This window comes from Sylvia atricapilla, chromosome 2 (genome assembly GCF_009819655.1).
Source record: "Sylvia atricapilla isolate bSylAtr1 chromosome 2, bSylAtr1.pri, whole genome shotgun sequence".
Lineage (NCBI taxonomy): Eukaryota > Metazoa > Chordata > Aves > Passeriformes > Sylviidae > Sylvia > Sylvia atricapilla.
Window position 1 is genome coordinate 50,171,546 of NC_089141.1, and position 23,418 is coordinate 50,194,963.

At 42.6% G+C, this 23,418-nt stretch overlaps 1 protein-coding gene across 1 annotated transcript in view; it reads left to right on the forward strand.

The window, feature by feature from the left end:
- Positions 1-15,227: 15,227 nt before the first annotated feature.
- The window catches only part of FREM2 (FRAS1 related extracellular matrix 2), a 115,640-nt gene continuing 107,449 nt past the window's right edge, over positions 15,228-23,418 (forward strand). Inside the window, exon 1 of the mRNA XM_066313206.1 lies at positions 15,228-20,376. Within this exon, the coding sequence (XP_066169303.1) occupies positions 15,228-20,376 (5,149 nt within the window). The remainder of the gene's footprint in view (positions 20,377-23,418) is intronic.

Genomic DNA, 23,418 nt, shown 5'->3' on the forward strand with positions numbered 1-23,418 from the left:
TGAAGCTGAGAGATCACTTGAGCTGTAAATATTTTATTTATTTGACCTTGTTTTCTTGAATGAATTCATGATTGACCTGTAAAAAAAAGATGTTCCCTGGGAGTAAGGGCAGCTGTTCCATATGGATCACACAGGGCTGGCCACAATTCCTTTGCTATGATTAGGGGAAAAAATAAACTATCTGCCTTCGAGTACATGGGCAGGTGGCAACACCAGCAGAGATTTCTTCTCCTGCAACAGTAACATTCATCTAGGCATTTACATATTTGTGAATGTTTGACTTTGCAGATTTATTCATCTATTAATCTAGCAGGAGGAGTAAAGGGAGGAGAGAGGGAATGTTAATGGAAAATCTTGGGTTTTTTAAGAAAAAGAAACTGACCCCCTCAGAAAATCCATTATGTAGCATTACAGTGACCCACAAGGTTCATTGTCAGAATTCTTCTCTTTGGATTCTTTTTAGTTAATAGTGGCACATTTGTCAACTTCTGCATAAATCAAGAAGAGACACATTTTACCAGCAGTGTTAAAACTGACAACAGAGGAGGCTCAGGAATCCTGAATCACTTCCAGGATCCATTTACTAGAGACCCTTCTGACCACATCCAAATTTTGCTCCAATTCCTCCCTTGTTCAAACAGGAGGAAATCTCTGCTCTTTCCACATTGCCATTTTATTTTATCACTTTCAGGTAATACTCACTTCTCAGCCCCTGCTGCTTTCTGCTTTAGTCACTTCAATGCTTCTTTGTCAGCTACGAACAAAACAGAAACAATCTCTTCATGTGTCTGGTGCCACAGGGGCCTTTAGTAGCCAGAGGATGATTTGCAGAGCAAGTCTGGCTCACCTGATGGCCTTCCAGACAAATCCCTCCACATCTTACCATCATGATTCATATTGGACAGTCCAAGTTCAATGTTTCTTCAGGCAAACTTCAGAAAAGTTCTCTCTCAGGTTCCATCAGGGCCTTGAGGGCACCAAAAGGTCTGACCCACTCTGTCCAGCCTCATGTGGGACCTGCATCCCTGAACCTGCAGGAGCTCACAGCAGCATTGTTGGTGAGTCTGTCTCATGCTTTCTCTCATGGGAGTACCTTGTGCCTGTCTGCTGAATGGACCCATCACAAGCATGTCTCATGTTAAATGAAATGCATGCAAATCACATTGCTCCAGGGTTAATACTTCTGAGTCTTATGATATAGCTAAAATGCAAAGAAGTTACAAACACATTACCAACATGAAAAGTCATGGAAGTTACAAGAGATTAATATATTCATCTAAAATAACAAGCTTCTCAAGCACTGAAGCTACCTTTCCTGAGATTACTAACCGAAGTAGTTTAGAGTTTATAAAATAGCTTGTAATGTCTACCGGGATCACGATTAGATGGCTTTCTGAAGGTCATCCCCTCTCCAAATGGAAAAACTCTGAAAGTCTATCTTGGTTCACTGCTGTTACTGTCACTGGATACTTATGTACACGCACGTGAAAACATCAGTATATTTAGGGCTGGCTGCTGGGCGTGTGCATATGAGAAAGAACAGAGCTCCACTCTACTGTAAAGGCACTGCTAAGGTTATCAGGCTTTCCACTTGTTCTTGTACTTATAAATAGACCATAAATTTTAGTTACTGTACATTCCTGACAATTTAAGGATTTCTGAGAAGAAAAGTCAGGAATAGCTGTGGGCAGGAGCAGCCAAACCCTTTTGCTGAATTGGTATAAAGCACTAAACCATGCTACTAATGCTCACTCTGCCAAATTACCTGTCAGAGTTAAGCTCTGTTATCTTTGCTTGGTCTGCACATAATAAAAGCAAGCACAGGCTTTCAGCTTTAATGACAAACTATAATAGCTGTAGTCATCCTTGCATTTAAAAACCACAAACAAAAAATCCCACTCCAAACAGGCACAATATAATTTTTCATTGCAACTTTCATTGCAACTGCCACTTTTGAGACTTCTGCTAGCAAAATAGACATTTTTAACTTAACACAAGAAAGCGTGATAGAAACAAGAGCATACAAACAATCACTAATGATTCAAATTGTTATCTCATACTGCCTTATCTTCCCTAGGTTTCCTTGTCCATTCTTAGCTGCTTCTGGGTTTTTTGCCCCTTTTCTCTCTCCCACCCAGTTTAAAGAACTTTCAGTATTTCACAAACAAGAATAAGAGTACCCTGAGATGTTAACATCTGTTGTGTCCAACCCTGACTTTCCTCAACCCACCTCTCCTGTTGTTTATTCCTCCCCTTCCTCCCATCACCTCTGCTCACGCAGACCTGAGGCCCTTGTTCCTTGAGAGCAGCAGCAGGAGGTAGAACATGCTCATCCCCACTGTGTGGCCTCTCCTCACCTCACACTTACTGCAGCTCTGAAGAGATTACATTTTTCAGGCAATGCTCAGATCTGTTTTACAGTCCATGTTTGGCAGCCTACATAAGCTCCACTGGTCATGCAACTGTGTGATTTATCAAGAGATCACAGTCCAGCCAAATCTAAATTAGTGATTTCAACACTCTCCAGTTTTTCTAATGAAGTGTCAGGAATATTTAGTCATTCCTGGTATTACCAAATCATGGACTCTACTGAAATTACCTACAACAGTTCTCTACTATTTCTCTGATTTTCATCAGGCCCAAGCAGTCTCGTCCAGAAAATGCAGAATGAACTCCATGTGATATCATTAGGACTGCTTTCCATGTGAGGTCTCCTTTGTGTCCTGGCATGAGCTCTTTGGCGTCTAATCTCAAGAAACATGCTCAAGCTGGACCAAGAGTGGGAATGCCCATGCTTCTCCCTTCTCTGCTTCTCTCAGCTGGCAAAGTCTGCAGCCCTTATTTTGCTGTGCTAGAAGCACGGCAGAGTAGCTGCAGCCCTTCATGGTGTCAGAGTGAAGGACAGGTTAAGTCTGTGAGAGCAGCAAGTACTTCTTGTGAGTCAAACACTAGAGAAAAGAGAAGGAGCTGCAGGGCGAGGAGGCACCTGAGCTGCGTTTTTACTTTAACAGCAATACCATAGTGTGTGTCTTCGGTGTTTTTTAACAAACTGAGGCAAGGAGGGATCAGGCCAGCAGGTGATGCCGTTGACTCCTGAACTGACAGTAGTGAAGAAGTGGAGTTCAGCCCCTGGTCCCATTTGCTAATGACTGTTTACCACCTGAGAATTCTGGCCTGCGTGTGTTTAGGAGGGAGCTGCTAATAGAAAATTTGTATTGGACATAGGAAACAAGTATATGAGACATATGAAGGGTGTTACTAAGCATGCCCAATAGCACTTTTAAGAAGTCTTTGTGGTCTTTTTCTTGCCTCTGTGCTTCATAAGACTGTAGCTGATGGATTGAATATTTAAAAGGGAGTGATGGAAAAGAACATTATTTTTGTCCTGGTTTTGTTTCTTTTATGTAAATAAATGTTCTTTAAGACTGTATGGTAGAAATACATGTTTTGGCACAGTCAACCTTCGTTCTGAATTGCTGCAGTCTCCCCTGTGCCATGTCAGGTGGATCTGTTCCCATCAAAGAGTTTAACTGACATCTCAGCCTTTAGACTGTATCATTAAAGATCTTCTGTGATTTAGCTTGTCCTTCCTTGAGTGCACCACGTGTGCATGGTTGCTCCAAGGCACAGCGAGAGGTTTTGATCTGCACTGTCTCTATTTATGATTGACTAGCAGAGATTGCATGGCCTCCCCAGGCAATCTGCTTTGTTGGATTAGACAAATAGGTATTTGGTCTAGGTTGAGTTAATCCCACCCTAAGGCAGGAAGGTGGACTACTTGACCACCTGACATCCTTTTCAGTCCTATTTTTTCCTACAATTTTCTGATTTTTTCCTGATAAGTAGGCTGCTGGGCTCTTCACAAGGTGAGGCACTGGAAAAATATGAGGATGAAAGGCTGAATCCATGAATGTATATATAAGCTTAAAAGCAATTTATTTCTACGGAAAATGAGATCCTAAAGACTGTTCTAGGTCACAGACCAAGCCCAAAATTATCACTAAATCCTGAATAAAAAAATAATAATATAAAGATATAACTTGCAAATGGAAGCCGAAAATGCAAATTTCTTAGATAAGGCTGGACCACAGTCTTTCCTGAACAGCACTTGCACACTTTGACCTCTGAATATTACAGCTTCATTTTCAGGTGTACATGATAATCTACCCAGCACAGTTATGTCTGGCAGCACCCTACCCATTTGACGATATTTCTACAGAATGTATCAAAGGAATGACCACCCACTGGGTTTCCTTAACTGTTATTTCAGAAATAGGGAAAGTCTCCTGATGGACTGATGTCAGATTGAACACCATTTAAATAATGAATTTAAGCATACTTGGAATGCTGCCAGACCTTGAACCAAGTGCTCCCAAGGTCACCTCACACCCAGTCACCTGGCATGGGAAGAGATCTACGTCATAGGTTCTAAGCTTCAATGCTTTGTAAATAAGATCCTTACCAAAGGAGCTATAACATTAAAAAAAGGATTTTTTTTACTACAACGATCTAATTCTTTAGAGAGATTAATGTAAATGTTCTACGTAATATTTAAACTATTGAATTTCTGTAAGTTAGAAACTGCATTTCAAGTGTTCAGAAAAGGTACAGTGCAATTTTACCACTTATTTACAAAAAAAAAGAAACACTTTAAGTGCCCATGGCTGTCTACCTTTGAGCACCTTATCCTGTAAAATACTTCTGCAAAATATACTTCCACTTAATTCGAAGTACATGTACACATAATATTCATATTCAGTATACGTGTGTTGGAAAAGTATTTATTACAAGATCTGTGTTGGTACAGTAGACTATCCTATTCCATATCAAATATAGTTTATAGGAGATTGTGCTGTTGTGCTGAATAATGCGCAAAAATACAGATATGGTGTAGCACCTAATCATGAGTGCTGCAAAAAAACCCAAATTAGAAAAAGCAACATGAAATGTACTGTCTTTCAATGTGTTTCATCAGTTACTGTCAAAAAAATTTTTTGCTTCTCTTTAGAAATATGCACTTTTACTATTGTAATTTCAGGGCATTTCAGAATTTCTAATGTATTATCTTCAAAGATCAGGTGCGATTATTGCTACTTTGTAGCACATAGGAGAAAATATTAATAACCACAGACATGTAAACACTAGGCTTCTGATATAAGTGAGGTTTTCAGGTTCCCTGCTGTATATTGCTCAGCACTGATAAAGGGCAATTCAGTCTCACGTCTCCAATGTTCCCATTTTCAGGATAAAAAGGATGCTCTTTTAGAAGTGTCTGTCTGTTTTCATCCCTGTACTGCACCTGACCTACTCACCCAGGCTTTTCTTGTAGTAAATGGAGACAGAGATGCTTTCAGAGCATTATTCATCTTATTCTAAAGTAGATACCCAAGGTAGGTCAGATGAATTGCAAATTAAAGCAGCTTTTCTTTCCACTGGTAACAAAAGGAGCCTGGAGTGATGAGCACAGAAGAACCTTCACTGTAGGCATTTGCAGTCAGGTACAATGAGACGTTACCATTCATTCAAATTCCCAGCTATCTTGGAGGAGTGCACTCACTTGAAGAGGATTGTTGGTTTTTGTGAAGTACACAGCAAGAAAAGCTGCAAAGAGTATTTCTTCTTTCTCTCCTGTGTCTTGTCTAATTTTCAGGGCTGAGGTAAGGAAGTGGAGTCTTCAGTCATTAGATGGGACGGTAACCAGCCCTTTCTTTCTCTTCTCTACTAGTCTAGCTTCAAAGGAAAGAATAAATCTCAAAACTGTTCCATAGCTGAAAGTTCAGGTAATTGAGAGGAATATTTTAAGTCTTCTTTCACAGTCAAAAGTCTAAAATCAACCTTCAGTATTTCTGGAGAAGGTGCTCTAATCACTAGTTTATTTGTACGCACCAACTGCTTTACCTCTTCCTTAAACAGACCACAAAGACTCAAAATCTTCATGGCAAACCACTCACTATCTTATTCAGACATTTTATATAAACCCAGCAACAATAATGAAATCACAGTGGATGGTCTATGATCACTGACTTAATTTTGTAGAGAGATCTGTAGGGATTCAGTTTTTTGTGTATATGTTTTCGGGGTTCTTTTCAGCAGATAAATTACACAAATCCTTTTCTTTATTTCCTTTCAGACCATTAATTTTAGTTATTGCTTCTGCCTGGTCTATGATCTGAGAAAGAAACTTTTGCTCCTCAGCTGAAAACTTCATCACTGAGATGTCCTGGTGTTGTCATGGAAAAACAAACATACGAGAAAATTCTCAGTCACAGACTTGAGAAATTTAAGTGAAAGTAATGGAAAAAAAATAACTTCCACAAGTCCAAAATAATTTTTTAGAGAAAACAATGCAAACTTTCTGGGGCATTTAAATGGGTTCTGAACTAGGAATGACTGCTCAGGGCAACATTGTATTGTACTCATTAGTGACATCTTACCAGTCTACAGTAAGGGGCAGAAAAGCAAATCTAAACCTAGACAGATTATGAAAGGTATAACAATACAATGATTAAGTTTTTTATGCAAATGAATGGCCTGGAACACTGCACAGAGAAATGGCAACTTGCTTTGTGAGACTTTTGGTTAATTGGAATGCTTTCATAGATGAGAAACCCTTGGGAGGAAGAATTCTCCTATGGATATATATTGTGTGTTTAGTGCCAATTTGGACCTTCAGTGTGGGATTTAATCTATAATGGGCACAGAACAGATGGGAAAAAAAAAAAGAAAAAAAAAAAAAAAGAAAGAAAAAAAAAAGTTTCTTAAAGCCTAAGTGCAAAATACTAGACCAAAGTCTTAAAAAGTAATGGGGAAAACTACCATGTCTGGCAATGGTGCAAAGATACAAAGGTGCTTGTTTGGGTGCAGGGCAATCACAAGGCTGTAGGTCAAGCACACATCTCCCATAAACTCCTGGCACTGTTTACAGAGATACAGTGAGTAGAAAAGGCCTGATGGTGATGCAGTTCAAAAATATTCTGTGGACAGTGGATCTTGCATGTGTACCAACCACGTACACCTCATCTTCTGGCTGAGAGTTTCTCAAATAAAGCTGCCAATTTTACTTCCCTAAGTATGGTTGGAAATTGCCTAAACACTGCAAACACTAAGGTTATCCAACTGCAAATACTTATTTAGCTATCTAAGGCAATTGGCAGTGCTGTTGCACAGCCCTTACTGGAGTTCTTGGTTTACCTGCTTAGCTGCAGCTTACATGCTACAGCAAGAGCAAAAGAAGTTTATGGTGGGTCAAATACTGGTGCCCTCTGACCTTCATTATTTGGTGATAGTATGTTTGCTAATTGACCTTTTTCCAAAAGAAAATAAGTTTTATAGGTAACTGCTTTTAAAACTGGTGAAGGTAGCTGTACAACTTGTGTTCAGTTGTCAAGCATGTCCAGAAACTCTACTGCAAAATTCTACTTTTTTAAATTTTTAATTTAATAAATACGTCTTAATTAATAAATTAATTAAATTAATACTTTTAAATTTTGTGCCATTTGCTAAATATGTTCCCATTGAACTTTTCAGGGATTAATTTGATTTACCAACTTGTGCTCTACAGAGACATCAGAATGGTGGGCAATGTTTTGAAACTGACAGGTAACTATTTCTGCTTCCTTGTAAACAAACCAGTAAGAAATCTCAAAGGTCACAGCACCTTTGAACACACTAAAACACCTAGGCTTTGAATTCAGCTCCATATCAGAGCATTAAAGAGAGCTGCACCAGAAGCTAGCCTGAGGATACTTCAGACTTGGCTTCTCCAGGAATATAAGCACATAAGAAGTGGCAGAACTTCTGGAAGTGCATCCAAAAATATTTTTTTTTAATAATTTAAAAATAGAAGTCCTGGAGGCCACCGGCGTAGAGGTTCTGGATCTGTTATAATGCGGAGTGGCCTTTATCACACTTAATTTTGCTAGTTTGGGATTTAAGCACTTAGTCTGCAAGAATGTAAGCTTTTCCATAGCAGGGATGGAAAGATATGAGCACTTTCCAAACATCTTTCACAGGGTGAGATGCCTTTAACCCCCACCTCGCTTCACTTATTATAGGAAGAGTGGTGCCTGACAGCTGTTAAAATTTCTTAATTTTTAATATCAAGGCAGCAGTAAGTGATTTAAATCTCCTCCTATCAGGGTTGATAAACCCTGGTTCAACATACTATCAATGGAGGACGTGAAGTGCAAGGTCTAAATCAGTCATCAAGAATGGCCTGAATGCAGTCTATATCCAAAGGGGTTAGGAAAGACACATCTCATATATGCTTACTGAATATATATTTGAAAGACTGTCTCCTTACTAAAAAATGTTATAAACTCATTAAACTACAAAATTTAAGTTTAAAAAGGGGCATGTACCAAAGGATCATTCAGCTTAGGCAGCCATATCCTGCCTCTCACTCTCAACACATACAAAATTGAGACGGGAAATTGAAACTGCTGTGCCTGAATTTTGAGGTTGTAAATGTTCTGTTAAAGGGCAGCCAGCTGCATGTTCCCAGCTCCGTGGTGAGCATCTTCTCTGAGAGACCTGTACCTCAGTGATTCTGCAAATATCTTTCTCCAAACACAAACCCCAGCTGTTCCTTGGCTTCCAGCTAATGTCTATGTTGCTTGAAGTTAGGCACTACTTATCCATGCCTTCAAAAATCTTTCTTCTAAAATGCAATGTAACCTGAAATTGGGACTCTTACTTGCTACCCACTGTTTCTTCTGTGATGAACACCTACAATCCTAGCAAGGCAAAATAATTTTGATTTAGTGGTTCAAGAGCTATTGCTCCAGAATAGCTCCTATTTCATAGTATATGTTGACACTAATTGATGGTTCATTTGAAAGTCCTAGAGAACTTGTTTGAAACAATTTTACAGAAAAGTCTGAAAATCACCTTGCAACATTATGAAAATTACAATTTTTAATAGGTATCCAGGTAAACAGACACTGATATCCATATGACTTGTACATTAATGAAATCCTCATCTATCATACTTTAAACTGACTGTGCTTCTTACCTTGGCAAAACTCATTGAAGACAATCTGAGGCTTATTTGAATGGAAGTCACAGTATCAGTCCCAAAATTTTAAGAAGTATTTGTTCCAGTTATATGTAAAATGGGAGAAAAGTTAACATTGGCTAACTTAGGGAACTCTCTATGGAGAAAGGAAACATAGTAAGTAGTTGATATCACTACTTGGATATGAAGAGACAGGAGGGATGCTGGTGCTTGTCCTCTTCACAATCTTAAGGCTTAGTTCTCATTTACTTTCCAGCCTCTGGCTGTCTAACATAAAGAGCAGTAGTTTACAGTCATAGGAAAATGTATACATGGCAGTGATACTGTTTGAATTATAATACCATGAAACTGCCTGTGTGAGGTGGTTTTGTTATGACAACCAAAGCTACAAGATTAGGCAAAATTTCTTTTATAAAGCAGGACAGAAAAAATTACAGTGAAGGGAGTCTTAAGTGAATGAACTGCAATTTTGTCAGCCTTTGATATGCAATTTTAATAGTTATCCAAGGTCAACTCAGAGATGGCAGGATCATTCTTCAAAAGAGTTTTTTTACATTTTATAACAAATACCATAGCATCCTGAATTATTAAAAGCATTCAATTTGGGGATACCTGACAGCTTGTTTGACTGAAGTTCTGGACCTAGTTTCACAGTCTTTGTCATGGAACATGACTTCATACTATATAACATGTGCAGTATGTCATGTTTATATTATAGGTGTGTATAAAAATATTTAGTTGAGAGAAAGAGTTCTATTAATAGGCAAAAATCAACATCTTGGCTCAGATACATTCAAATAATTCTAAATATTTTTACTAAACCTAATCCTCTGTCAGCTGTAGAATTACTGCACTATTTTCATCAATTAACTCACTCACAGACAAACCTCCTTCCATAAAAACAGCAGACATCTAAAATATATATGAAAGATAGTAACATTCATCTAGATACCACTGCAATTGTTTTGAGAACGTGTCATGCTTATGTTATAAAAGTCTCACAACCACTGAGGTCACTCCTCTAAAGAAAAAAGGACTGACACTACGAATTAACCACTTTAACACGATGTGAGTAATTGGTGCAACACAGTCTCCCTGCACCACCTGCTCTTTCAGGTAAACATGAAACATACAGAAAATGATTAACCATAGGAATCCATGACGGAGGAAGATCACCTTCTGAATTAAATTTCAGCATGCACGGCTTCATTCTACAGGAACTGCCAAACTTCTCTCTCAAACTACTTCACAGATTTACCATGAGAAAGTTAATTTGGGAAAAATAATCTTCATGCTCTGTTTCTAGGGCAGGCCAGAGGATAAGATAGGTTCATGTGGTCAAAGGCTTTTCTACTTTTTTGCATAGTACTTTCTGTTAAATCTATTTAACTGTATTACTTTTATGCATAAATCTTCCATTGCTTATTATAATGGAGTAACCCTAAAATCATAAACTGAGCACTAAACTAAATATTGCCACTAACAAAGATATTAAACTGTAGACAGTTTGTGCTCCAAAAAGTTTCACCTCAACTTCCTTTAATATCTATGCTGGAATAAAATATTTTACCAATAATTCCTTGCTAATAGACAATTCCAGTTATAAATATGATTTTTATAAATATATCGAACACTACGGGTAACCACAAAAAAGCACCTATTCTAGATTGTACACTGAGATTAAATTGTCACTGTCACTGGTGACAGTACTTGGCCACTTCCTGTCAACATAATTTCCAACCCCTTGCCAATTTTATCCAAGAGCAATCTGAGAGAGACTCTAGGTCTTAAGGTCTTTAAATATTTTTGGAAACAGCAATGTTGCTTATAGTGTCTTTTTTCCTGCCTTCATTATACATCAAAGAACATGCATGTGTGTGCAAATGTACATTTAAAAATAATGCTATACATTTCATAATCACAGTAAAAAAACTTCACACTCCACACAGAAGACATAAACTATAGGTAAGCAAGCTTGATGAAACAACTTATTTAGTCTAGTAAATAACTATAACCCTTTGTTAACAGATAAAGTAGTTGTATTTTGACTTTGAAACAAAAATAGTAAGAGTGATCAAAAGGCAGAGAAAAAAGGAAACATAAAACACATTGCTTCTGATGAGATCTAAAGTGGGAAGGAGCTTGAAGGGGGAAGCTTGACTTGAAAAGTAGGTTTTCAAAGAGACAAGGTAGAAGCAAAAATAAAAACCTGGAGGGTGGGCACAGCACCAGTAAGACAGACAGTAAGCACCAGACAAGTGAAAACAATTACTGGTACAGCAGCAGAAGAAACATCACAAACTAATACAATACAATCTAAGAACTTTAGAAAGATGGGGGGTAATTTTGGACTGGGTTTTGGAGTGAATGCTGGTTAGATCATGTAGTCACATTTACTCTAAGTACATGAAATGTACAAACCAACACTGTACCTATCCCAGCAACAACCCAAAACAATTCTGAGAACAGACTGTGTAAGTTTCCCTAGTCAAGGAATGCAACCATATTCTGACAGAAAACAGTTACACTCCTTCATACCAACGGGAAATAGGAAAAAAACTATGGATGCCAGAGTTAGCACAAAGTTAGTTGGACTTTCCACAAACGTCTCTGCCTGCATGGCAACAGATACTTGGACTGAAACAGAAGGCATGAAAGAAATGGAGAACAGGTTCAGGACAATGACCTTTTTATGGAGTTTGATGGTAAGAAGACATTTTAGGGATGACTCTCGAGGCAGCTATCTGCCTCTATAGATTCCTGGCAGGAAAAGGGTAACTGAAAATTACAGCTTAGCAATACTCTTGCATATACCCAGGCAAAAACCTATGCCTGAAAATTTATAAACAGCTAATTGTGCAATAATTCATTACTGAAATAATGAACAAAAAGAGTACGGAAGCAACAGAAAGGTTGTTGGTTAAGTACAACAACACACAGGCAACTGAAACACTCTCAGCTGGATGATTTAAAATTTTCAAATTCTTACTATATTTCAGCAGATCATTTATATAGACTTGTTCTTTGATCTTTGAACACCAAATTACTTGGCATACTGTGAATGATGGACATTTTCTCTGAGGCACAGTAGATACTGTACACTTTGCTTTTACATGGCCTTCAGAGTTGAATTATAATAGCAAAACTACTTACACAACCAATTAAGTATCCAAATACTCCCATGAATCCCACTTACTGTTTCCATCCTCCTTCTCTGCTCTCCTAATTTCCTTGGCAAGATAGTAAATATACATTGGCAAGAGATGGCGAATCTTTCTGCACTTTTAAGTTATGAAATATGCTGCTGGAAAACATTAAAAAACCCTGACATTTGTATGTCATATTTTGCGTCCTTTACACCTGCTTAAGAACCAAAACTATTAATTTTTACTAACTTATTTGAAGAGCGCATCTGGAATTGTTTACATCATTCAGTACAAAATAGCTACAAAAAGTAATGTAATAACAAAAATCAAACATTGGTGCTATTTAGAAGTTAAGATTATTCCTTATCAACAGAGGGCAGTCTTTGATAACTATACATTGAATGAAGACGGAGAGAAGTAAACTTCTGTTTGTTTTACATGAGATTGTAAGTTGTGTAGGTTTCAAGTAAGAAATATACATCTGTGCTCCATCATCAAAAGTAGAAGCCAGATGCTCCCAGGAAGAGTTGAGTTTAAAAAAAGGAATATATTTGCACTCTTTTTAAAATAAAAAAAAGTCTTAAAATATAGATTTATGTTGCTGAACCTTACAGGTAATTTATTTCAGAGGAAATGTTCATCGTTAGATTTCCAGAGCACACACTTATTTATAACGCTCTGTTAAATGAGGAGGTCTTCTGTGCCCTATATCTTTCTGTTTCTATTTAGACTTGGAAATAAAGTTTAGTAATACAGCAAAACTGCAAGCTTTCATGCAAAGATATGTATTAGGGTTTTTTTTCACCCGGGCAAATACCAGTTCCTTATTACACTAAAAATTCATTTTAAAAGATCAATGGATTTGTTATTGGGCCCAATAATGATTTTCCATGCTAACTTCAGGGACAATCGGTAGGAGAACATTTTGGATTTACATCTATGTTATTACATCAAAACTTAGCCAAGATGAATTTTCTTCAGATACAATTTGAACACAACTTGGCATAAGCCAAGGAAAATATGTTCAAAATTCTCATCAATTCTACAATCTGGAATTTTTGTTTATGTTGTCCTGTGAAAAGAAGAAGTAAAACAAGTCTTGCCCTTTGTACTTGGACTGTGGCACAAGAGCTCACTGACTTGTTTGACAAGACAGCAACTCTTAAAAATAAAGAGGACTTCTGCTGTTTATACATGGAGATTTACTACTTGGTGATGGAGATAACAGAGGTCAAAGAACCAGACCCTGCATTGATGAAAAATAAGAGATTTCTGTGTGAGACATGGAGCAACTCCATCCTTTTACTATTGTTGTTCCTTTTTTTTCAGAAGCAGCAAAATATCTCAAAAAAATTAATATTTAGAACGCTTTGGTCATTGATGCTTGGCACTCAGTTGAAATATCTTCCTTTGAATCTTACAAATAAGATATTTGCTGAAATCCAGGGTGAATGTCTCGTAAGGGTAGACAAATGGTATTAGTTTTGCTTAAGTTGCTAGATATCTAACTACTAGAATTACTACCCCCTGCAGCAGCATCCAAGTTCAAAGTTTAATTAAGTCAGTCTATTGTACAGACTTACTTAATAAAATAGCTTTCAGCATTTTTCCACAGCTATGTCAGTAATATATTAATATACATCACAAATTACAATAATCCAGTGTTGTAGAACTGGATGTAGATATCTACTCTTGTCTCCCCAACCCAAAACCAAGCTGAATTATTGATTAGAAAAAATACTTAATTATGAATGTAGCTGAATGTGCCCACATTGCAAAATTCAAATTCCAAACTCGAGTTTTGCCATACAGAAAGCAAGATCACGTGCCATAGTGTTGTTCCACCACTGAGGGATACTGTAAAAGGTAATTTTAAAAGAAGGAATACAAAAATTATATAAATGTCGAAACAGCCTTGTGCTGCCGTTGTATCTGTCTCCTGGTATATTTCGCTTTGTCAGAAATCTCTCTTTAACCAGCGTGCGGATCACATTTCACAAAAAAGAAAGGATGGTAGCAACTGTGAGACACGCTGAATCAAAACTCAGAGCCTACTATCAAGGAATTTTAAAAGGCAAGGAACTCCAAGTTCGGGCTCTCATTAATGTGCTTTTAGCTGCAGGCACAAGGTGGCAGAGGCACCGCGAGGCTTTCATTCCCCCGCTGCTGTGACTCGCCGCCTCCGAGGAGGGACACTGGGCACCAACTGGTACCAAGGGATGCCTTTTGCCCCCGAGATATTTATCCAGTGTTCTCTGTGGCGCACAGAGCCGCGGTGCCAGCAGGCAGCTCCGCCGCAGCCCCGGGCCGCTTGCACTCGTGTGATCCGTCCCGTTCCCCCTCGGGAACTTCTGTGGCCCCCCGTTCCCGTCACCCGGACCCAGCTCTCGGGCAGCCCGCTCCTGCCGCCGCCGGACCCAGGGCACCGCCGCCCCGCGCTCACCCGCACCCCGAGAGGAAGCGAAACCCCGAGCACTGCTCGGCGGCGAGCCGGGAACAGCCCAGCTTTAGTTCTGCCTCCAGGGGCCAGGCGGGACCGGGGAGGCTCAGCGCAGGGGTGGTGGCGCGCTCCCGCCGCTCCCGGGGCTGGCAGAGGTGCGCTCCTACGTTGCGGAACAGCAAAGCCGCCCTCCCCCCGACACGAGGTCTCCCTTCCCGCGGTGGCTGGCAGCAGCCGAGCAATCCGCGCCCACCCCCTCCCGGCTCCCGCACCGCCGGGGTCATCCCGCCGCTGCCCGGACGCCTTCTCCTCCGCAACCTGCCGGGCGGCCGCGGGAACCAGAGAATGAGGGAGGGGGAGCCCTGCCCCTCTCGTAACTTTCATGATTGGCACTCTACACTGTCCAATCGCGCATGGCGATTTCTCCCCCCGCCGGTGCTCATTGGCTGCTCGGAGGGGCGGGGCGGGGCTTGCCGGGCCGCGGGGCTCCCCTCCGGAGCGGAGCGCGGCGCGCTCAGAGCGCAGCGTGTGCGCGGAGTGAGCGGCGCCGCGCCGGCGGCAGAACTGGGGCCGCGATTCGGCCGCTGCCGGAGGTTCCCGACGCTTTACTCCACCGGCAAGGATGATGCAGCCTCTCCCCGCCGGGCCGCAGCGGCTGCTGGCCGGCTTGCTGCTGCTGCTGGCCGGCTGTGCCTGGGCTGGGGCGGCGGAGCAGCCGCCAGGCAGCGGCGCCGCGGTCTCCTCGCCGTGGTCGCCTGAGGTAGCCCCCGTGGTGGTGGCCAACCGCGGGCTGCGGGTACCCCTGGGCCGCTCCGCCTGGCTGGACCCCGCCCGGGACCTGGTGCTGCAGGTGCAGCCGGGTGACCGGTGTCACCTCACCGTGCTGGACGAGGACCCGCTGTGGCAGCGCCCGGGCCGCCTGAGCCCCCGGCGCTTCCCCTGCGACTTCGGAGCCCGAGAGGTGCAGTACTCGCACCTGGGCGGCCGCAGCCCCGCCCGGGACCGCGTCCGCCTTCAGCTGCGCTACGACTCGCCGAGCCGCGCCCTGGTGCTGCCCCTGGTGCTGGAGGTGGAGGTGCTCTTCACCCAGCTGGAGATCGTCACCCGCAACCTGCCCCTCACCGTGGAGCGCCTGCGGGGCACCAGCAACCCGCTGGACGCCCGCAGCCTGGAGTTCGCCTTCGAGCCGGGCCGGCAGCGCTGCCGGGTGGGGCTGCTGCCGCTGCTGGCCGGGCTGCCCCGCTACGGAGAGATCCTCAACTACCCGCCGGCGGCGACGGGCGGAGCCGGGGAAGCGGCCGGGGGCGGCCCGATGCCGTCCTTGATGTGGGACTGCGAGGAGTTCCTGCGCCTGGGGCTGCGCTATCGGCACACGGCCGCCGGCGGCTCCCCGAACCGCGACCTGGTGCCGCTGGTGGCCGAGCTGCGGGAGGCGGCCGGCGGCGGGGCGCTGCTGAAGCGCGAGTACTTCCAGGTGCTGGTGCGGATCCGTGCCGGGACTGAGAACGTGGCCCCCAAACCCAGCTTCTTGGCCATGCTAATGATGGAGGTGGACCAGTTTGTGCTCACCGCCCTCACACCTGACATGCTGTCAGCTGAGGATGCAGAGTCGCCACCTGATCTACTGCTCTTCAACATCACCTCTCCCTTTGGTCCTGGCCAAGGCCACATGGTCAGCACAGACGACCGGAGCTTACCTGTCACCTCTTTCAGCCAGCGGGATGTGCGGGAGCTGCGCATTGCTTATCAACCACCCATGGAGGATTCTGATCGGGAGCGGCTCTTCGAGCTTGAACTGGAAGTGTTGGACCCAGAGGGTGCTGCCTCAGAACCATTTGCCTTCGTGATTGTGGTGAAGCCCATGAACACCCTGGCACCTGTGGTGACCCGTAACACTGGTCTCGTGCTCTATGAGGGGCAGTCAAGGCCTCTCTCAGGCCCAGGTCCCAGCCCCAACCTGGTGGTCAGTGATGAGGATGACCTTGAGCAGGTGCGGGTGAGTGTGGTGGCAGGGCTGAAGCATGGCCATCTCACTCTCCTGGAGGACACCCCAGGACCTGCTGCCCCTCGAAAACATTTTACAGTGGCTGAGCTGGCAGCAGGCCGAGTCATTTACCAGCACGACGGCAGCGAGTCTCCACTCAGTGACAACCTTGTGCTGCGGCTGGAAGATGGTGGCTCTCGCCACCGTGTTGAGTTCCTTTTCCCCATTACCCTGGTGCCCACTGATGACCAGCCACCCCTACTTAATGCTAACACAGGGCTTGCCATGGCTGAGGGTGAAACAGTGCCCATCACCACCCGTGCTCTTAGTGCCACTGACATTGACTCGCAGGATGCCATCCTGCTCTTCACAGTGGAGTCTGGCCCCACGGCTGGGCAGCTCCTGCTCCGTCAAGCACAAGCACCTCCTGGCTGGGAAGAGGAGGAAGAAGAGGAGGGCTTTTCTTGGAGGAAGGTGCCAGGTGTATCAGGGAGCTCCCTCATCTATGAAAAGCCAGTGAGAGAGTGGCTGCAACAGGACATTGTGGAAGGACGTCTCTTTTACCACCACTTTGGGGCTCACAGCCCTGGCCCTGGGGTTGTCTTGGACCAGTTCATCTTTAGAGTCCAGGATGACAATGACCCACCCAACCGCTCTGGACCACAGACTTTTGTAATCAGGGTACATCCTGTAGACAGATTAGCCCCAGAGCTCCATAGTAGCAGCAGCCTGCATTTAATAGTTGCAGAGCAGCAGGTGACACCCCTGCGGAGGAAGCACTTGTGTTACACAGATCAGGACTCAGGGGACCGTGAACTTCGCTACACAGTAATCCAGCCCCCCACTGACACTGACTCCAACCACCCTCCCGAGGCATATGGAGCACGCCTTGGATCCCTGGTGCTGACTGAGGATCACTCTGTGGAAGTTACTCACTTCACCCAAGCCCAGATCAACCATCACAAGATCTCGTATCGCCCCCCACAGGAAGAGCTGGGGGTGGCCCCTCATTTGATTCAGTTTCAGTATCAAGTACAAGATGCAGCTGGCAATGCAGCCAAAGGCACTTTCACCATCTACCTGCAGCCTGTGGATAACCAGCCTCCCGAAATCACTAATACTGGCTTCACTTTGCCTGAGGGAGGCAGCCATGTCCTTAGTCCAGCTGAGCTGGATGCCAGTGACACGGACACTGAGCTTGCCCGTCTCAGATTTATCCTGACCCAGGCTCCTCGGTATGGCCAGTTGCAGCTCTCTGGGTACAGTCTGGTTCCAGGAGGTATCTTTGGCCTGGAGGATATCAGACAAGGGAGAGTGGTGTATGTGCACAGTGGAGCTGAGACCAGCAGTGATACCTGCAGGCTTGATGTGAGTGATGGGGTCCATTTTGTGCCCATCACACTGAAAATGAGTGTGCACCCAGTTGATGATGAGGTTCCTACACTACGATTGCCTCCAGGCACTCTTGGATCCTACCTAGATGTGCTGGAGAATGGTGCTGCTGAAATCACTGCTAATGTCATTCAGGGGACGGATGAGGATACAGATGACTTTATGTTGACCTTCATTGTAGAGGATCCTCCTCAGCATGGGAGCATCCTGGTCCAAGGGGTGCCTGCAGAGAGATTTTCCCAGAGAGATCTGCTGGATGGTGCTGTGGTATATGCTCACACTGGTGGTGAAATAGGCCTTCTGCCCAAGGAGGATGCTTTCAACCTTACCTTGTCTGACCTCTCTGAGAAGTGGCGTGTCAGGGGCAATGTCATTCAAGGAGTTTCAGTCTTGGTGACCATTCTTCCTGTTGACAGTAAAGCTCCAGAGATTTTTGTGGGTGAGCAGTTCATGGTGACGGAAGGTGACAAACGGGTCATTACTCTTGCTCACCTCAGGGCTGAAGATGTGGATACTCCTAGTGATGATATACTATGCACAATTGTTTCTCAGCCCACATCTGGGTATGTAGAGAACATCTCTCCTGCCCCAGGATCTGAAAAGTCCAGGGCAGGTGTAGCTATAAGTGCTTTTACCTTGAAGGACCTCCGTCAAGGGCATATTTTTTATGTCCAGAGTATACATAAGGGTGTAGAGCCTGTTGAAGACAGATTTGCTTTGCGCTGTTCTGATGGCATTAACTTTTCCCAGAGGCACTTCTTCCCCATTGTCATTGTGCCAATCAATGATGAAGAGCCTGAAATCTTCCTGCGGGAGTTTGTTGTGATGGAAGGCATGAGCCTGGTTATTGATACCCCTATCCTCAATGCAGTTGATGCGGATGTCCCTGCTGATGAGTTAACGTTCACAATCACCAGGCTTCCCAGGCACGGCCACATTGTGAACCAGCTGGTCAATGGAACTGTCCTAGTGGAGAGCTTCATCTTGGATCAGATAACAGAGAGCTCCAACATCCTCTACGAACACGATGACTCTGAGACAAGGGCAGACAGTTTTGAGGTGCAACTCACGGATGGTAAACACACTGTTAGGAAAATGGTACCCATCATGGTTATTCCTGTAGATGATGAGACACCCAGAATGGCCATCAATGATGGTTTGGAGATTGAAATAGGGGAAACTAGAACTATTAATAACAAAATATTGAAGGCTACTGATCTTGATTCTGAAGACAAAACTTTGACATATGTTATAACTTATGGGCCAGGACAAGGTCTCTTACAGAGAATAAAGCCTTCAGGTGGAGCTGAAAATATCACCCTGGGAATGAACTTCACCCAAGATGAAGTGGATAGAAATTTGATTCGATATGTGCATTTTGGCCAACAAGGAGTCCGTGATCTTATCAAGTTTGATGTGACAGATGGAATAAATCCTCTCATTGACCGCTACTTTTATGTGACAATAGGCAGCATTGATATTGTCTTCCCAGATGTCATCAGCAAAGGAGTTTCTCTGAAGGAAGGAGGGAAGGTGACCCTTACTACTGATTTGCTTAGTACCAGTGACCTGAATAGTCCAGATGAGAACTTAGTTTTCACCATTACGAGACCACCTGTTCGTGGTCATCTTGAATGCACAGATCAGCCTGGGATACCCATCTCCACTTTCACTCAACTCCTGTTGGCAGGCAATAAAGTCTATTACATTCATACATCAGAAGATGAGGTGAAAATGGACAGCTTTGAGTTTGAGGTGACTGATGGCTATAACCCTGTGTTTCGTACTTTCAGAATTTCTATCAGTGATGTGGACAATAAGAAACCTGTTGTCACAATCCATAACCTGGTGGTGAGTGAAAATGAATACAAACTGATAACCCCATTTGAACTGACTGCAGAAGACAGAGATACACCTGACGCACTGCTAAAATTTGTCATCACTCAAATACCAGTTCATGGCCAGATCATGTTCAATAACTCCAAACCGGTCACCACCTTCACTAAACAAGATCTGAATGAAAATCTAATCAGCTACAAACATGATGGCTCAGAATCAGTTGAGGACAGTTTCTCTTTCACTGTTACAGATGGCACTCATACCGATTTCTACGTTTTCCCCAACACTGTGTTTGAAACAAGAAAACCTCAGACTATGAAGATTCGAATAATGGCTGTGGACAACAGTGTACCTCAAGTTGTAATAAATAAGGGTGCTCAGACTCTCCGTGTTCTGGCCACAGGTCACGTTGGGTTTCTGATTACCAACAAAGTGCTCAAAGTGGAAGACAGGGACAGTTTACATGTTACCCTTAAGATCAGAATCACAGAGGGTCCACGCCATGGCTTCCTGATTCACCTGGGGAAAGGCAACCATAGCATCAGCCAGTTCACCCAAGGTACTACAATACTTCACATGCTTTCTTTAGATCACTGGAAATATAATTTTTTGTGCTAAGTTCTATAATAATTGATGGGAGAAGCTTTCCCACAATGAGCTTATTTATAATGGCTTCATAATTTTTTACATCTGTTTGTTTTTATTACGTTCATGACACCTTTAAACAGAAAATGTGGTCTGCTGGGTAGACACTGATTAAACAAGCTTCATTTCTTTGGAGAGCTTAGTCCAAATAACTGATTTGCACTTTATGTCAGTCATAGTGATAAAAGTATGGATAACAGAATTGGGCTGTACATCTTAAGAGACAAGAGACAGTGCTTTTTTTAACCAGTTTTATTTAGAAAACACTATGGGAATGGACAAGCTATTATTAACTAATGGCTAGGGTATCAGTTACTGTACAGTCTGAGCACACCTAACTGTAAAATCAAAGTAATTTCCCTACCAGTGGGAAATAAAATATTATGAGTGCATTTGTTTCCTTAATTACGCAAATCTTTACCACAAAGTGTTTGTGGTAAATTAAAAGGTAATATAAACATTTTAAAATTATGTTAGTGGTACTTACTTTTTACATGGAACTAAAACATTTGGTGATATAAATAGGCAAAACCCACATGTGTCATATATTCTGAAATAAAGCCTCAACCCAAGGCTGTGAAGTAACTTTAATTGAAATGGGAGCATTAGCTATTCTGTGGAGAATTTTCCATGTTACTTTGCAATGACTTAATGCCAGTTGACTAACAATGAAATTAGGGGTTTTTACAGCCTTCTGCAGCTGTGGAATGAGCAAACAGCACCAACAGCATGGACACTCAGAGTTCAAGGGGCCTAGCCGGGCTGGGCTGTGTAGGTGGAAAGGTTTGAGGTGAACATTGCAGTTGGCTGTGTTTCGTTTCCCAGAGCCCATACCGGTACAGGTCCATGTTATGGTCTTGGCTGTAGCAATGTTTTCTGTCAGATATAGCAAATCTTTCAAATAAGCCTGATGAACTTTTCAATGGCTGAAAGTGTCTTAAGCTTTGCAGTGCTAGCACAAAAAAGGGGATAAGAGGAGACCAAACTGTGTCCTAACTTTGGGAACCACCACAGTTTCTTAAATGTAAGGCTTCAGTAGTGAACTGCGAGTAATATTTAGAGTGTTGTCAGAATAAGTGAGAAACAAAAGAGAAAGGGAGTGAGCAAATGACCAGTTTATCGCTTATTTTAGTGGGTTTTCTCTTATATTGAAGAATGTGGAATTATTGAACAGGTGCTCCTTGAAAGCAGAGGAACAGTGAGATCCCTTTTGCTTTTTTGAGGACAGGGAGCACTTGGGAGAGGTACATATTCCATTCCCTCCTGTGCCGTGTGGCCAGGCATGCATTTGTCTGATGACCAAGATGAAATTGCTACTTGGCTTTGAATTGGCTGTCCAACTGTATGGCATGAAGGCTATCTTAATATCATGGGGCTGCCCAAGCTGGGTAAGGAGCATGCAACCCTTAGGAAAGGTTGGTTTTAAACCTTGTGAGGATCCCCAGAAGGTGATGTAACTTCACAGGTTGCCTGACAGTACTAGTGCAAGCACTCTTAATTTGTGTTGGATTGAAGAGCATTTTTAAGAAATACATATAATATTTCTTAAATATTAAAATATTCAAAATGCTGAAAAGTTCCAGTTTGATCAACACGTGTGGGTTCTTATGGGGCTCGTAAAACTTCATTAGAGTCCTCCAGTTTATGTTGGAAGGGACCCCTCGAGGTCATATGATCCTATCTCTACTCAAAACTGAGACAACTTGGAAGTCAAATGTAGCTCTTCAGGATGTCATGCAAAAAATTTTTGAAAGCTGCTTGCTAGTTTGTGAAGTCCATACTCAAACTTGCATATCTTGGATTTGTGCCTGTGGTTGTATGAACAGGCAGCCTCACCACTTTGAGTAGGGTAACAAGATTCATTGTGTGCAAGCGTGGGAGCAGTCTGGTTTTTCGTATTCCTGTAACTGAAGGAGAGGGCAGAGCAATTGTTTATACCACAGATTTCTGCCTTACGCTGGTGGGGATAGTTATGTTTTTTGAAATAGAAAATTATGCTTGATGTATTTCAAAGTTACATTGTAGAATTCCAATATGAAATTAATTTTATCAGGCACTATAGTTACACGGTTATGAATTGTGCTTATAACTTGGAAAGTTTTGATATAGCTAGCACAACCTAATCAGCTGTGGAAGGAAAGCACAGACTTGCTCAAGTGACTCCAAACATGTTCTTAAGGAACACAAAACAGATCATTCTTTGCAATTATTTTGACAAAATTAAGGGCTTTGGATGGCAAGTGGCCTCTTTTTCGTGTGAGGTGGTCCTGGTCCTGCAAACGCCAGTTCAAGTGCTTATCTTTATGTCTTCTGGAACCATGGGTTTTGATAAGGTTACCCACGTGAGCAGGGCTGAGTACTTTTGTGTTTGCTGAATGAAAGATTTATGTGCTCCACTGGCATCAAAAAGTATTTGTTTGCATCCTCTTTATGGCCCCATGAATTTTTGATCTTTAACTTTCAAACATTTATGGAAAAGATTGTTCAGTTACGTATATTTGCTGATAGTGCTCTTAACTTGTTTGCGCTCTGTTTACTTTTGGAACTGAAGATTTTGTGAAGCTCTAACAAAAGTGCTTTTGGCTTCTTTTTAGTCATGCATCCACCCTAACATCAGAGGAGAACTTGCGTGGTACTTGAGCTTCACTTTAATGTGATTAGTTTCTAACACTTTTTCTTGAAAAAGGTGTCAGACTTGGGTTTTTACCAACATCAGTCCTTCAAAGAAAGCGCCAAAAATTAGTTTTTATGTATAGAAATGTATGTCATCACTATTCAGGGAATACAGAAAAAATTTAACAAATATTTGTTATCTTTTATATACTTTATGGTAACTGCTCATTCAAAATTGTACATCATATTTTTTTCCTACTGAAGTAATTTCTGTTTATTTTAATTGCATCTATTTGGGTTCTTAAAACAGTCAATCACTAACTGTCCTCTACAGGCTGAAGAA